Source organism: Coregonus lavaretus (assembly GCF_964263955.1).
Source record: "Coregonus lavaretus genome assembly, chromosome: 11".
Classification (NCBI taxonomy): domain Eukaryota; kingdom Metazoa; phylum Chordata; class Actinopteri; order Salmoniformes; family Salmonidae; genus Coregonus; species Coregonus lavaretus.
This window is the reverse complement of record NC_139998.1, coordinates 51,062,572-51,077,866: the sequence shown is the minus strand read 5'-3', so window position 1 is coordinate 51,077,866 and position 15,295 is coordinate 51,062,572. Positions and strand designations below refer to the sequence as shown.

At 42.2% G+C, this 15,295-nt stretch overlaps 1 protein-coding gene across 1 annotated transcript in view; it reads right to left on the bottom strand.

Annotated features, from left to right (window-relative positions):
- Window positions 1-6,561: 6,561 nt before the first annotated feature.
- The window catches only part of rnf220b (ring finger protein 220b), a gene marked incomplete at both ends in the record, with an annotated part of 88,392 nt that continues 79,658 nt past the window's right edge, over window positions 6,562-15,295 (bottom strand). The window contains 3 exons of the mRNA XM_084171661.1: window positions 6,562-6,633; window positions 7,251-7,325; window positions 8,416-8,524. Of these exons, the coding sequence (XP_084027787.1) occupies window positions 6,562-6,633; window positions 7,251-7,325; window positions 8,416-8,524 (256 nt within the window). The remainder of the gene's footprint in view (window positions 6,634-7,250; window positions 7,326-8,415; window positions 8,525-15,295) is intronic.

Genomic DNA, 15,295 nt, shown 5'->3' with positions numbered 1-15,295 from the left:
TGTTTTGTTTTTTTGCCCCTAATTTGTGGCACAATCAGATGTGTTGGTGCCACTCAGGCAGTTAAAATTATTATTGAGGACCTCTATGTAGTTGAACGTGATTGCTTTTATTAAATATGTTTATTTTGTGTGCTGAATTATATTGATTAATACACATATATGTGTATGTTGTTTTATTATTCTGGTTTTATTGTAATGTAAACAGGGCTTTCTTGTAAAATAGATGTTTAATCTCATTGTGACTCCCTGTTTAAATAAAGGTTCAATAAAATTAAATTAATCACTTTAGCAAAAGCCCAACTCAACATTATGCAAATGCATTGGAATGCACTTTGATTAAGCAGGTTGGATGATAGGACTTTGTAAGAAGGATTAGGAATAGATTTCACGGTCCAGTACAGACAGGTAGCATGCTCGCCTTTTAATTAAGTAAATTCGGGTCAATGAGGACGATTAATAGGAAGTGGTCCAAATGGAACACCCGGCACAGAGCTGCGACAATACCGTATATCTGCGTCAACACCATATATATGCCTGCAGAAAGTCATATTGGTGGGTCTATTGTGACCCAGATATAAACCATGTTGAAATAGGCGAATTTCAAGTCAATCAGTAGTGGCAAAACATCCAAGGTCAGAGGTTGATCGCTCTTCATCCTGTTGCTGAAATGATGTTGTTGCTGACGGTAGAGTCAATGGCTAATCAGCCAGTCTGGCCTATTTCTGGTCCTGGTTGACTCTCTATATCAATGTGGTCCTGAACATTCAATGATGTTGCATGGGTATAGCACACTAGACTGTCAAACTGATTTACTTATTTAATTGGAGGGGATACCAGAATCCACTCTAAAAGATCCATAGACCCTTGAAACATTACAACCCAGATTCCTGTCTGCTGACCTTAGTTGGGGTTTTTGGTGAAAAGTGCTATGGGATTATTGGCCATAATTTAATAATTAAGTAAAGGGTCTATTGCCTACCCCTTAACAGGACTCAACTTCACAAAGACAACAAAACTGTTACTGCATTTAGGTACCTGATATTATACCAAATCATTGTATAACCTTTGTCAATATTTAGGTAGCATCTTACTAATGCACAAAACGTATATCTCCAAGCACAGCAACAAAAGAAGGACAGCACCATAACGTAAAAACTCTTTACACCAAATAATAATAATAATAACTGCACCTGTTTCTGACTCCCAAACGTCTATATGGAGTCTATAAACACTAGTACAGTAAGTCATTTCTGGTTTAAATTGATTACTGAAGAAAGAACTCTTGATGTCCTCTAGTTCTGTCCCTGCTACCCTGCACTCTTAGAAAGAAAAGGTGTCATCTAGAACCTGGCTGTCCCCATAGGAGAACCCTTTGAATAACTGTTTTTGGTTGCAGATAGAACCCTTTTAGTTCCAGGTAGAACCATTTTCTACAGAAGGTTCTACATGGAACCCAAAAGGGTTCTAGCTGGAACCAAAAAGGGTTCACCTATGGGGACAACCGAAAACCTTTTTTTCGAAGAGTGTATAGTATATTAGCTATGCCTGTCCTACAGTATATTAGCTATGTCTGTCCTACAGTATACTAGCTATGCCTATCCTACTGTATATTAGCTGTGCCTGTCCTACAGTATATTAGCTATGTCTGTCCTACAGTATATTAGCTATGTCTGTCCTACAGTATATTAGCTATGCCTGTCCTACAGTATATTAGCTATGCCTGTCCTACAGCATATTAGCTGTGCCTGTCCTACAGTATATTAGCTATGCCTGTCCTACAGCATATTAGCTGTGTCTGTCCTACAGTATATTAGCTATGTCTGTCCTACAGTATATTAGCTATGCATGTCCTACAGTATATTAGCTATAACTGTCCTACAGTATAGTAGCTGCGCCTGTCCTACAGTATATTAGCTATGCCTGTCCTACAGTATATTAGCTATGCCTGTCCTACAGTATATTAGCTATGCCTGTCCTACAGTATATTAGCTATGCCTGTCCTACAGTATATTAGCTATGCCTATCCTACAGTATACTAGCTATGCCTGTCCTATAGTATTTTAGCTATGCCTGTCCTACAGTACATTAGCTATGCCTGTCCTACAGTATATTAGCTATGCCTGTCCTAAAGTACATTAGCTATGCCTGTCCTACAGTACATTAGCTATGTCTGTCCTACAGTATATTAGCTATGCCTATCCTACAGTATACTAGCTATGCCTGTCCTACAGTATATTAGCTATGCCAGTCCTACAGTATATTAGCTATGCCAGTCCTACAGCTTATTAGCTATGCCTGTCCTACAGTATACTAGCTATGCCTGTCCTACAGTATATTAGCTATAACTGTCCTACAGTATATTAGCTATGCCTGTCCTACTGTATATTAGCTATGTCTGTCCTACAGTATATTAGCTATGTCTTTCCTACATCGTTAAAGTTGTATATTTGTCTTACCTTCTCTCAGTGCCAGTGTTGTGTGGCTGTAGAGGAGATTTCTCAGAGTGATTGGGATGGAGGAGAGAGCATGTACGGGTGTGTGAGGTGAGTGTGTGAGAAGTGTGTCTAGGTGTGTGTGTGTGTGTGTGTGTGTGTGTGTGTGTGTGTGTGTGTGTGTGTGTGTGTGTGTGTGTGTGTGTGTGTGTGTGTGTGTGTGTGTGTGTGTGTGTGTGAGGTGTGTGTGTGTTTGTGTGTGTGTGTGTGACGTGTGGCTAGGTGTGTGTTCGTCACACTGATTGACAGAGACAGCTTACTGCCAGCATCAATTACCACCTCCTCCCATCAGCTCATCGGCCATTCGCACACCGGCATGCTGGCCTTGTTTATCTGTACAATCCAAACAGGTAGCGGCTTAATTACTTCAGGTCATCATGACTGGCTCCGTTGGCTCTATCTTCCCCACGATTAAGGCCTCGCAGCTCTGTCAGAACAGTGTAGCAGTACCTCTCTTAATCCATTGGTTGACCAATGTATTACTGGTCAAGAAAGTTGTCCTCCTCAGCGCTTCGCTACCAAACACTGTTTAATGATAAACCTTAATGAAGGAGGAAATGTGATTAAGGGTAACAAAAGGCAGCCCATCATCTACTTTACATACCACAGCCACAGTCAGAGGTATAGACCATGTTTTTTAAAACTTTTAAAAACTTTTTTAGCAGGTTGGTCAGCTTTAATATTGCAGATAGATTGTGGCTTCTATCAATGTAATTGTCTGCATAATTTCCAATCCCCATTTAGTTTTTGGGTAAATATATGTATTATTTTTATTTTACTTTATTAATTTCCCCTAAACCTACCACCCCTCCCCTAATTGGAGTAAACGAATTAAATATATTTTCCTTCTTTATTATTTTCCCCTAATCCTACCACCCCTTCCCTAATTGGAGTAAACTAATGGACAACAATACTTAGGCTTCCACCTCCAGTTTATACATACTACATACATTTCACGGACAGTATATTTTCCATTAGTTATCTTTTGTTTGTTTTTAGTCCCAGCCTTCAGCAACCCTCAACCCCTCCCATCTATCTCTGAAGACCCACCAATTTTGATTTCTAGCTGCCATATATATTTCCACTGTGCTTTGATGTTTCACAAAAGTTCTGAACCTTTCTATTCTTATAGTTTCTACATATTGTAAATTAAAGATAAACACCTTTGCTAAGAGTGTTATTAAATTATTGATCGATTGACTGTGACTTTTCAAATCACCCAACAGTGCTATTTGCAAAGTCAGCTCCAGGTAAACTATGCCATTTTTCAGCTATTCCTGAACCTGCGACCAAAAACAAGTTACATATGGGCAGTAATAAAGGGAAATATATATATTTTAAAGGATATGTATATATATGTATGTATATGTATTTATATGTATGTGTATATGTATGTGTATGTATGTATATGTATATATATACATTTGCGAGAAAAAAACATATGGGGGATTGGAAGTTTACATTGATGGAAGTTACAATCTATCTGCAATTTTAAAGCTGATCTACCCCCTAAAAAAAAAAATATATACATATGGGCAGTACCAACACAAGTGATCTAATGATTATGTCTCTTCGCAACAAAATCTGCAGAGCTGGGATGGTTGTATCCCCCATATATATAACATTCTATTGGTTTCAAGAATTTTGTATGATAATTTTAATTGAAAACTCAACGTTTTGAATCCGGAGTCATTTTGTGTATCAGTTCATAGACCACGGGGTCATGGAATCGGTACGTCGAAAATCTCCTCCTCAACTATTTTGCAACCTGTATGGCGCAGCTGTCAATATTCGTCCTTAAATTAAGCTGTTTTACTTTTTATTTATCACAATTTTCTTTAGCCAATTTTGGTCATTAATGCAGGGCCAACATACAAGTTCCTTACCTTCTCCCCTTTCCATTTGCCTCCTCCATTTTTGCGGTAATGCTGCAATCAGTTGGTTGTAATTTTGGACAGAGCAGACATTTCCATATGTGACGTAACTCCACCAGTCCTATTTATGATACTGTATCATTAACAAAGGTTTTACGTTTTTATTTTTTATTTTATTTTTTTATTTGCATATTTCAGTTTAACCATAATATTTGTTCTAATATTTGTTCTGTCTTTTCTGATGGATTAAACAGAAATTGCAACCAGCTTTCTATTGCTTGTTTTAAAAATAGCAATATTTTGGAGATAGACCGTATAGACCGTGTTTGATCTAGTAGATTTGCAGTCGGTATGTAAGAGGTAGCTGTCCTGTTATGGTTGCAGTTACATGTGACACTGGTGTCACATAGAGGATGGATCCAGATGCCCCCTCACAGATACACCCCTCTCTCCCGTCTCAGGTGATGGTATAACATGTGTTGTTACATGTGAGACTGGTGTTACAAACTCAAATCATGGAGGGCCGAGTGTCTGGAGGTTTTCGCTCCTCCCTTGTACCTGATTGATGAATTAAGGTCATTGATTAGTTAGTAACTCCCCTCACCTGGTTGTCTAGGGCTTAATTGAAAGCAAAAACCAAACACCAGCAGACACACGGCCTTCCGGGTTTGACACCCCTGATGTAGATAGAGGATGGGTCCTGATGCTACTTATGCCTTATTGTGAAGGCTTTTACTTTTAGCTCAGCCCATGAAAATAGTCCCCTCCTCTGTCTTCCTTCTCTCTCTCCATCCCTCCTTCCTTCCCTAGCGGGTCAGACTCTTAGCTAATATATCCTTTGTCTTGGCAGGAACAGTGGATGGTCGGAACCTGAATAAAGCTCAGAATAGCAGGATTGAATGTCCTAGTCTTGACCTGACCAGGGCTAATCCTGAAGTGGTCCAATTGTTTCTTAAAGGACAATCACAAACACATATAACAAGGCTCTGGATTGGCCAGATCTACAATGCAAGGGCTGCTTGGCTTTTAATTATGGGACAAATCACACCATAGAGAAGGGCAACAGGTCAGGACTTATTCTTAGGCAATATTCTTGCCTACAGGGCTTTGAACATAATTTAGATCAAGAGAATTCGGTAAAACTTCATAATAACTTTCAGGAATAAGCATTCATTAACTAAATAAGTATTACATTTTTTTTTGTAAAATTACAATTTATATGAGCATAACATCAGTAATAATTTACAAAGCATTTCTAAACATGTATAAGGATGTATCATGGCTAACCAGTGGTCATCAAAGTTATAATAAAGCAAGATTATGGTGGTGATCGTTAACATTGTACACACATTGGATCTTCAATGATATCTACAGTATGTTTGTATATATTTATGCAATAACCAACATCTTTTTAAACGCCTCATTTTATTTTTGTAACATTTACTAATTACACTTTGTACTCCTGTACAAAGAAACACAACCTCAATGACAAACACAAAATAATGAATCTCAAACTATTGCAATTGTTATGTTCACACTTTCTTCCCACCCTAACTAACCAAAACCATGACTTCATAAGAACATGACTGTAAACACAATGGCAGTGTTAATCTATTTCACATACATAATTTCTAACATACACAAAATTATTTGCATGTGTTTTCTCTTGATAAAAACAGACAATTATTATTTTCAAAAGTGTATACCGCTTTGTATAATATATAATTATAGTACAAAGAGTGTCACAAACTTGTTTTGATCTAAAGCCATTTGAAAGCATTCTTTCAGTGCCTTAGCACTAAGATTACTTGAGTTCTTGTCATTTACGTACAAATTGTAATTGTATTGAGCACAGAGTCCTCCTCTTAGAAATGGCTTGGCTCACTAAATGTTGAGGTGAGCTTGGTACAAATGAATGCCATCTAGGTGGGCAAACCAAAGGTCAAATGTCAAACCTAAAAGGTCATATGACATAAAGACTGATCATTGTGCAATACCCAGTCATGGGTGCCATTTTGTCCTCATGGGGTGTCCCCCTACTTGGTTTGGGATGGGGGTTAGGGGGTAGGTTAAGGTGCAAAGACGAGGGTAATCTCTGACAAGCCAGCTGTCCTTACGTCCCCTTCAAAGGTCAAAGGTTAATACTTCAGATATCCCGCCCCCTCAGGGATCTGTGCTTCTCTGGCCCTGCCCAATCACAGAAATACCCGTCTCAGGTCCCCAGGAGAAGTGATGGTGTTACACTGTGGACACAGCTTCTTAGCCCCCTAGGACATAAACACAGAAATTTGAGACTGCTTTGGCCTCAACAAACATCTGTATGAAATTTGTGTGCAACAATCAATCAATCAAACTTTATTGTCCCCAGAGGGAAATGTGGTTTCAAAGAGGAGAGGAGAGAGGAGAGGGGAGAGGAGGGGGGAGAGGAGAGGAGAGGAGGGGGGAGAGGAGAGGAGGGGGTAGAGGAGAGAGGAGAGGAGGGGGGAGAGGAGAGGAGAGGAGAGGAGAGGAGAGGAGAGGAGAGGAGAGGAGAGGAGAGGAGAGGAGAGGAGAGGAGAGGAGAGGAGAGGAGAGGAGAGGAGAGGAGAGGAGAGGAGAGGAGAGGAGAGGAGAGGAGAGGAGAGGAGAGGAGAGGAGAGAGGAGAGGAGGGGGGAGAGGAGAAGATAGAGGGGAGAGGAGAGGAGGGGGGAGAGGAGAGAGGAGAGAGGAGAGAGGAGAGGAGGGGGGAGGAGAGGAGAGGATGGGTAGAGGACAGAGGACAGGAGAGAGGAGAGGATGGGTAGAGGACAGAGGACAGGAGAGAGGAGAGGAGGGTAACGTGATAAAAAGACATAAGAGTCATGTGTATTATCACTGTACAGCATTATCTGACAAACATCTTACCAGAGTGCGGAGCCAACACTCCTCACAGTGGGCATGCCAGCACTGGATGGAGGTGAGAGGTGTTGTGTACGTGTCCTACAGAGAGAGAGAGAGAGAGAGAGAGAGAGAGAGAGAGAGAGAGAGAGAGAGAGAGAGAGAGAGAGAGAGAGAGAGAGAGAGAGAGAGAGAGAGAGGAGGAGGAGGGGGAGGAGGAGACAGGAGATGGAAAGAAAGAAAACGATGAAGAGAGAAAGAAAACATTCTAGTGCCACACGCAGCGACACACAGTGAAACACATTGCGAGTTAAATGTCTCGATTGCAATGAAAGACTGTTGTCACTAGATGGTGTTAATTGCCTGTAGCTGCTGTATCAGTGCAGCTGGAGAGGATAGGTGAGACAAGGACCTAGGAGACTAGGATAGGTGAGACAAGGACCTAGGAGACCTAGGAGACCTAGGATAGGTGAGACAAGGACCTAGGAGACCTAGGAGACCTAGGAGACTAGGATAGGTGAGACAAGGACCTAGGAGACCTAGGAGACCTAGGAGACTAGGATAGGTGAGACAAGGACCTAGGAGACCTAGGAGACCTAGGATAGGTGAGACAAGGACCTAGGAGACCTAGGAGACCTAGGAGACTAGGATAGGTGAGACAAGGACCTAGGAGACCTAGGAGACCTAGGAGACCTAGGATAGGTGAGACAAGGACCTAGGAGACCTAGGAGACCTAGGATAGGTGAGACAAGGACCTAGGAGACTAGGATAGGTGAGACAAGGACCTAGGAGACCTAGGAGACCTAGGATAGGTGAGACAAGGACCTAGGAGACTAGGATAGGTGAGACAAGGACCTAGGAGACCTAGCTGTGGTACATTCCTCAACAGATTTAATCGAATGTTCAACATGTTTGAATTTGTTTGCTTTGGGGCTCAGTTTTACCCATATTGAAATTCACCTATTCATAACTGTGTTCATTGACAGGTTGAATGAAAGGTTCTTAAAGGACACACTTCAGTATTTATATTGCACTAGCTTGCTCCCAGTGCGGCTATACTCACTAGCCTGGTCCCAGACCTGTTAGAGCTCTTCCCAACTCCATTGCTCATTGTCAAGCTAAACAATGACAAAGAGTGACAAGGAGTTGGCATGACAGCACAAGTAGACTGGGACTCAGGCTATACACTCACCCTACAGATAAGACAGTTGTGTCTGTCCCCTTTGGTCAGCTGCTTCTCTAGGTCCCGTATTCGACTTTTTAGTGAATCCAGCGTCGTCAGCCCAGAATCCTCAGAGACCCTGAACATACACGCACACACAGAGTGACGGGGATAGGAGAAGAAGATGCCAGAGAGTATTTTATAAATCAAAGACAGATGAAATGATTTGCTGGCCAACATATACACGGAGCATGAAATTTAGCAGCAATCACATTGGCAGCATTCACTATCTCATTCATCATGGGAAGAGGAAGGCGAGCCTAGAGAGGGGGAGGGCAAGTATCACACACGCCACAGGCTCCACACAGGCACACCACAGGCTCACCACAGGATCACCACAGGCACACCACATGATCACCACAGGCACACCACAGGCACACCACAGGCTCACCACAGGCACACTACAGGCTCACCACAGGCTCACCACAGGATCACCACAGGCACACCACAGGCTCACCACAGGATCACCACAGGCACACCACATGCTCACCACAGGATCACCACAGGCACACCACAGGCTCACCACAGGCTCACCACAGGCTCACCACAGGATCACCACAGGCACACCACAGGCTCACCACAGGCTCACCACAGGCACACCACAGGCTCACCACAGGCTCACCACAGGCACAACGAGTCGTCCTGTATGAGTTGAGCTGGACTTCTGCCTAACCCGTTCACAGGATTGGTTAACTCTTGAGGTTCCTAGGGTCTCCACCGAGCTAGGTAAATCTGATTGTAGTTTTAATGCAACGTATTGCTAGCACAAAATGCAAAATACATTTCATTTTGATGTTCTGGTGACGTTCGGGCAGTTTATAGTATTGATTGGGGACTTATTTGTGGAGGAATGTTTTTCTGGGTGATACGTGATGTTTTACTTCTGTTTCCCATGATATGTTGTATATAATGTGTATATGACTGAAATTGAATGAATTAATGAATGAAATATATTTTATTTTCGTGTCAAATCGCCAGTTGGCAACCCATCCCTTATGGGATTAATTGACACATAAACAAACACTACAATAAGTCACTGTAATAATTAATTGATAATTCTACTTGTATATTTATGTTGAATATATACAGGGCACATACAGTGGGGAGAACAAGTATTTGATACACTGCCGATTTTGCAGGTTTTCCTACTTACAAAGCATGTAGAGGTCTGTAATTTTTATCATAGGTACACTTCAACTGTGAGAGACTGAATCTAAAACAAAAATTCAGAAAATCACATTGTATCATTTATAAGTAATTAATTTGTATTTTATTGCATGACATAAGTATTTGATCACCTACCAACCAGTAAGAATTCCGGCTCTCACAGACCTGTTACTATTTCTTTAAGAAGCCCTCCTGTTCTCCACTCATTACCTGTATTAACTGCACCTGTTTGAACTCGTTACCTGTATAAAAGACACCTGTCCACACACTCAATCAAACAGACTCCAACCTCTCCACAATAGCCAAGACCAGAGAGCTGTGTAAGGACATCAGGGATAAAATTGAAGACCTGCACAAGGCTGGGATGGGCTACAGGACAATAGGCAAGCATTTTGGTGAGAAGGCAACAACTGTTGGCGTAATTATTAGAAAATGGAAGAAGTTCAAGATGACGGTCAATCACCCTCGGTCTGGGGCTCCATGGAAGATCTCACCTTGTGGGGCATCAATGATCATGAGGAAGGTGAGGGATCAGCCCAGAACTACACGGCAGGACCTGGTCAATGACCTGAAGAGAGCTGGGACCACAGTCTCAAAGAAAACCATTAGTAACACACTACGCCGTCATGGATTAAAATCCTGCAGCGCATGCAAGGTCCCCCTGCTCAAGCAGCGCATGTCCAGGCCCATCTGAAGTTTGCCAATGACCATCTGGATGATCCAGAGGACGAATGGGAGAAGGTCATGTGGTCTGATGAGACAAAAATAGAGCTTTTTGGTCTAAACTCCACTCGCCGTGTTTGGAGGAAGAAGAAGGATGAGTACAACCCCAAGAATACCATCCCAACCGTGAAGCATGGAGGTGGAAACATCATTCTTTGGGGATGCTTTTTTGCAAAGGGGACAGGACGACTGCACCGTATTGAGGGGAGGATGGATGGGGCCATGTATCGCGAGATCTTGGCCAACAACCTCGTTCCCTCAGTAAGAGCATTGAAGATGGATCGTGGCTGGGTCTTCCAGCATCACAACGACCCGAAACACACAGCCAGGGCAACTAAGGAGTGGCTCCGTAAGAAGCATCTCAAGGTCCTGGAGTGGCCTAGCCAGTCTCCAGACCTGAACCTAATAGAACATCTTTGGAGGGAGCTGAAAGTCCGTATTGCCCAGCGACAGCCCCGAAACCTGAAGGATCTGGAGAAGGTCTGTATGGAGGAGTGGGCCAAAATCCCTGCTGCAGTGTGTGCAAACCTGGTCAAGACCTACAGGAAACGTATGATCTCTGTAATTGCAAACAAAGGTTTCTGTACCAAATATGAAGTTGGTCTTTTACCAAATAGGGCTATCTTCTGTATACCACCCCTACCTTGTCACAACACAACTGATTGGCTCAAACGCATTAAGAAGGAAATAAATTACTCAATTAGGCACACTTGTTAATTGAAATGCATTCCAGGTGACTACCTCATGAAGCTGGTGGAGAGAATGCCAAGAGTGTGCAAAGCTGTCATCAAGGCAAAGGGTGGCTACTTTGAAGAATCTAAAATCTAAAATCTATTTTGATTCGTGTAACACTTTTTTTGTTACTACATGATGTCTTCACTATTATTCTACAATTTAAAAAATAGTAAAAATAAAGAAAACCCTTGAATGAGCAGGTGTGTCCAAACTTTTGACTGGTAGTGTGTATATATATATATATATATATATATTTTTTAAATATATTTTCATTTATTATTTTCCCCTAACCCTCCCTAACACCCCTCCCCTAATTGGAGTAAACCAATGGACAACAACAATTAGGATTCTACTTCCAGCTTACACATACTATATACGTTTTACGGACACAGTGTATTTTACAATAGTTATCTTTTGTTTGTTTTTAATCCCATCCTTCAGCTCCCCTTAACCCCTCCCATCTATCTTTGAAGACCATCCAGTTTGATTTCTATTTGCCATGTAACTTTTAATGTGCTGTTTCACAAAAGTTCTGAACCTATATACTGTACATTTTATGGACACAGTATATTTTACATTAGTTATCTTGTTACAGTGGGGAAAAAAAGTATTTAGTCAGCCACCAATTGTGCAAGTTCTCCCACTTAAAAAGATGAGAGAGGCCTGTAATTTTCATCATAGGTACACGTCAACTATGACAGACAAATTGAGAAAAAAAAATCCAGAAAATCTTTTTTTGCAAATTATGGTGGAAAATAAGTATTTGGTCACCTACAAACAAGCAAGATTTCTGGCTCTCACAGACCTGTAACTTCTTCTTTAAGAGGCTCCTCTGTCCTCCACTCGTTACCTGTATTAATGGCACCTGTTTGAACTTGTTATCAGTATAAAAGACACCTGTCCACAACCTCAAACAGTCACACTCCAAACTCCACTATGGCCAAGACCAAAGAGCTGTCAAAGGACACCAGAAACAAAAGTGTAGACCTGCACCAAGCTGGGAAGACTGAATCTGCAATAGGTAAGCAGCTTGGTTTGAAGAAATCAACTGTGGGAGCAATTATTAGGAAATGGAAGACATACAAGACCACTGATAATCTCCCTCGATCTGGGGCTCCACGCAAGATCTCACCCCGTGGGGTCAAAATGATCACAAGAACGGTGAGCAAAAATCCCAGAACCACACGGGGGGACCTAGTGAATGACCTGCAGAGAGCTGGGACCAAAGTAACAAAGCCTACCATCAGTAACACACTACTCCGCCAGGGACTCAAATCCTGCAGTGCCAGACGTGTCCCCCTGCTTAAGCCAGTACATGTCCAGGCCCGTCTGAAGTTTGCTAGAGTGCATTTCGATGATCCAGAAGAGGATTGGGAGAATGTCATATGGTCAAATGAAACCAAAATATAACTTTTTGGTAAAAACTCAACTCGTCGTGTTTGGAGTACAAAGAATGCTGAGTTGCATCCAAAGAACACCATACCTACTGTGAAGCATGGGGGTGGAAACATCATGCTTTGGGGCTGTTTTTCTGCAAAGGGACCAGGACGACTGATCCGTGTAAAGGAAAGAATGAATGGGGCCATGTATCGTGAGATTTTGAGTGAAAACCTCCTTCCATCAGCAAGGGCATTGAAGATGAAACGTGGCTGGGTCTTTCAGCATGACAATGATCCCAAACACACCGCCCGGGCAACGAAGGAGTGGCTTCGTAAGAAGCATTTCAAGGTCCTGGAGTGGCCTAGCCAGTCTCCAGATCTCAACCCCATAGAAAATCTTTGGAGGGAGTTGAAAGTCTGTGTTGCCCAGCGACAGCCCCAAAACATCACTGCTCTAGAGGAGATCTGCATGGAGGAATGGGCCAAAATACCAGCAACAGTGGGTGAAAACCTTGTGAAGACTTACAGAAAACGTTTGACCTGTGTCATTGCCAACAAAGGGTATATAACAAAGTATTGAGAAACTTTAGTTATTGACCAAATACTTATTTTCCACCATAATTTGCAAATAAATTCATTAAAAATCCTACAATATGATTTTCTGGATTTTTTTTTCTCATTTTGTCTGTCATAGTTGATGTGTACCTATGATGAAAATTAAAGGCCTCTCTCATATTTTTAAGTGGGAGAACTTGCACAATTGGTGGCTGACTAAATACTTTTTCCCCACTGTATCTTAGCATGTAACATGTGCAACCAGAGGAAAAAAAAACTCTAGACCACCTTTACTCCACACACAGAGACGCGTACAAAGCTCTCCCTCGCCCTCCATTTGGCAAATCTGACCATAATTCTATCCTCCTGATTCCTGCTTACAAGCAAAAACTAAACCAGAAAGTACCAATGACTCGCTCAATACGGAAGTGGCCAGATGACGCAGATGCTAAGTTACAGGACTGTTTTGCTAGCACAGACTGGAATATTTTCTGGGATTCAGCCTATGGCATTGAGGAGTTTACCATATCAGTCACCGGCTTCATCAATAAGTGCATCGATGACGTCGTTCCCACAGTGATTGTACATACATTCCCCAACCAGAAGCCATGGATTACATGCAACATCCTCACTGATATAAAGCATGAAGCTGCCGCATTCAAGGAGAGGGACTCCAACCCGGACGATTATAAGAAATCCCGCTATGCCCTCCGAAGAACCATAAAACAGGCAAAGCGTCAATACAAGACTAAGATTGAATCCTACTACACCGGCTCTGACGCTTAACAGATACCCAGTGACACAAGCCTATCAGACAAGATAAATTACTTCTATGCGCGCTTCAAGGCAAGCAACACTGAAGCATGCATGAGAGCACCAGTTGTTGCGGACGACTGAGTGATCACGCTCTCCGTAGCCGATGTGAGTAAGAGCTTTAAACAGGTTGTAATATTCATATGTGTCAGCATACTGAATTGTAATTGGATTCATTATACTGTCATATCATACTGTGCTATGATTGATTAAGACCACCCAGGTGGTGAGGTCATTCTAAGATGATCATGGCCAGAGACACATGGACATGCAAGTTATAGCTAGTTAATAAAGAGCTACGTTTATAAATATCCTGTCGTCCTGCATTTTATAATTTTGTACAAAGCGTACAAAACAAGACATGGTGTCAGAGTAAAAGGACTAAAAGATGGATTTTGCTGGAGTTCCTTCACCTCGAATGGATTGGGGGTCTACAAATCTACCCGATGCATGGCGTAAGTTCAAACAGCATGTGGAGCTGATGTTCACGGGTCCTCTGAAGGAAAGAGGAGAAGAGGAAAAGTGCAGCTACCTGCTCCTCTGGATCGGTGAAAAAGGGAGAGACATTTACAACACATGGACACTTACCGAGGCTGAATCAAAGGTACTGAAAACATACTACGATCGTTTTGAAGCATATGTTGTGCCAAAGACCAATACAATTTTCGCTAGATACAAATTCCATGAGAAAGTACAAGGCGCTAGCGAATCGTTTGAACAGTTTGTCACTGAGCTGCGTCTGCTTGTGAAAGACTGTGATTATGCAAACAAGGATGAGATGGTCAGGGACCGTATTGTATTTGGAATACACTCACCGCGAGTGAGAGAGAAACTTTTGAATGTTGGATCAGAGTTAACGCTGGACAAAGCTATCGACATAGCCAGATCTCACGAGCTAACACAGGTTCAGATGAAAACCATTTCAGGCGGCAGCACGAGCGCATCACGTGAACAAGCAGTGCACGCAGTCAGGCAGACATCAAAGCACACCTCCAGTGCCCAGAGAGCATGTTTCAGAACGGAGACAGACAGAACTCCAAAACAGAGCGACACAGACTCCAAACGCCCCAAAACATGTGGATATTGTGGATACAAAGTGCATGGCGAACAGGGGAATTGCCCAGCTAAAGGCAAACAGTGTACTAAATGTGGAAAATGGAATCACTTTGCAAAAGTGTGCAGAGTTTACCGTGGAAAAACAGTACATACAGTGAGTGAAGATGAAATGTCAATCAAAGAGTCAAATGCTGATGAACTGTTTATTGATTCAGTGACACAGAAAAGTCAGATATCAGAGACAGAGCAAGCCTTTGCTGACATTGAGATAGGAAGACAAGGCACAGAGCTAAAATTCTAACTAGACACTGGTGCACAAGTAAACATTATTCCTCTGAGTAAGTACAGAAGCTTGACATCTGAGTGTGAGCTACAGCCCACCACGCACAGACTGACTGGTTATGGTGGTGAACAGCTCCCAG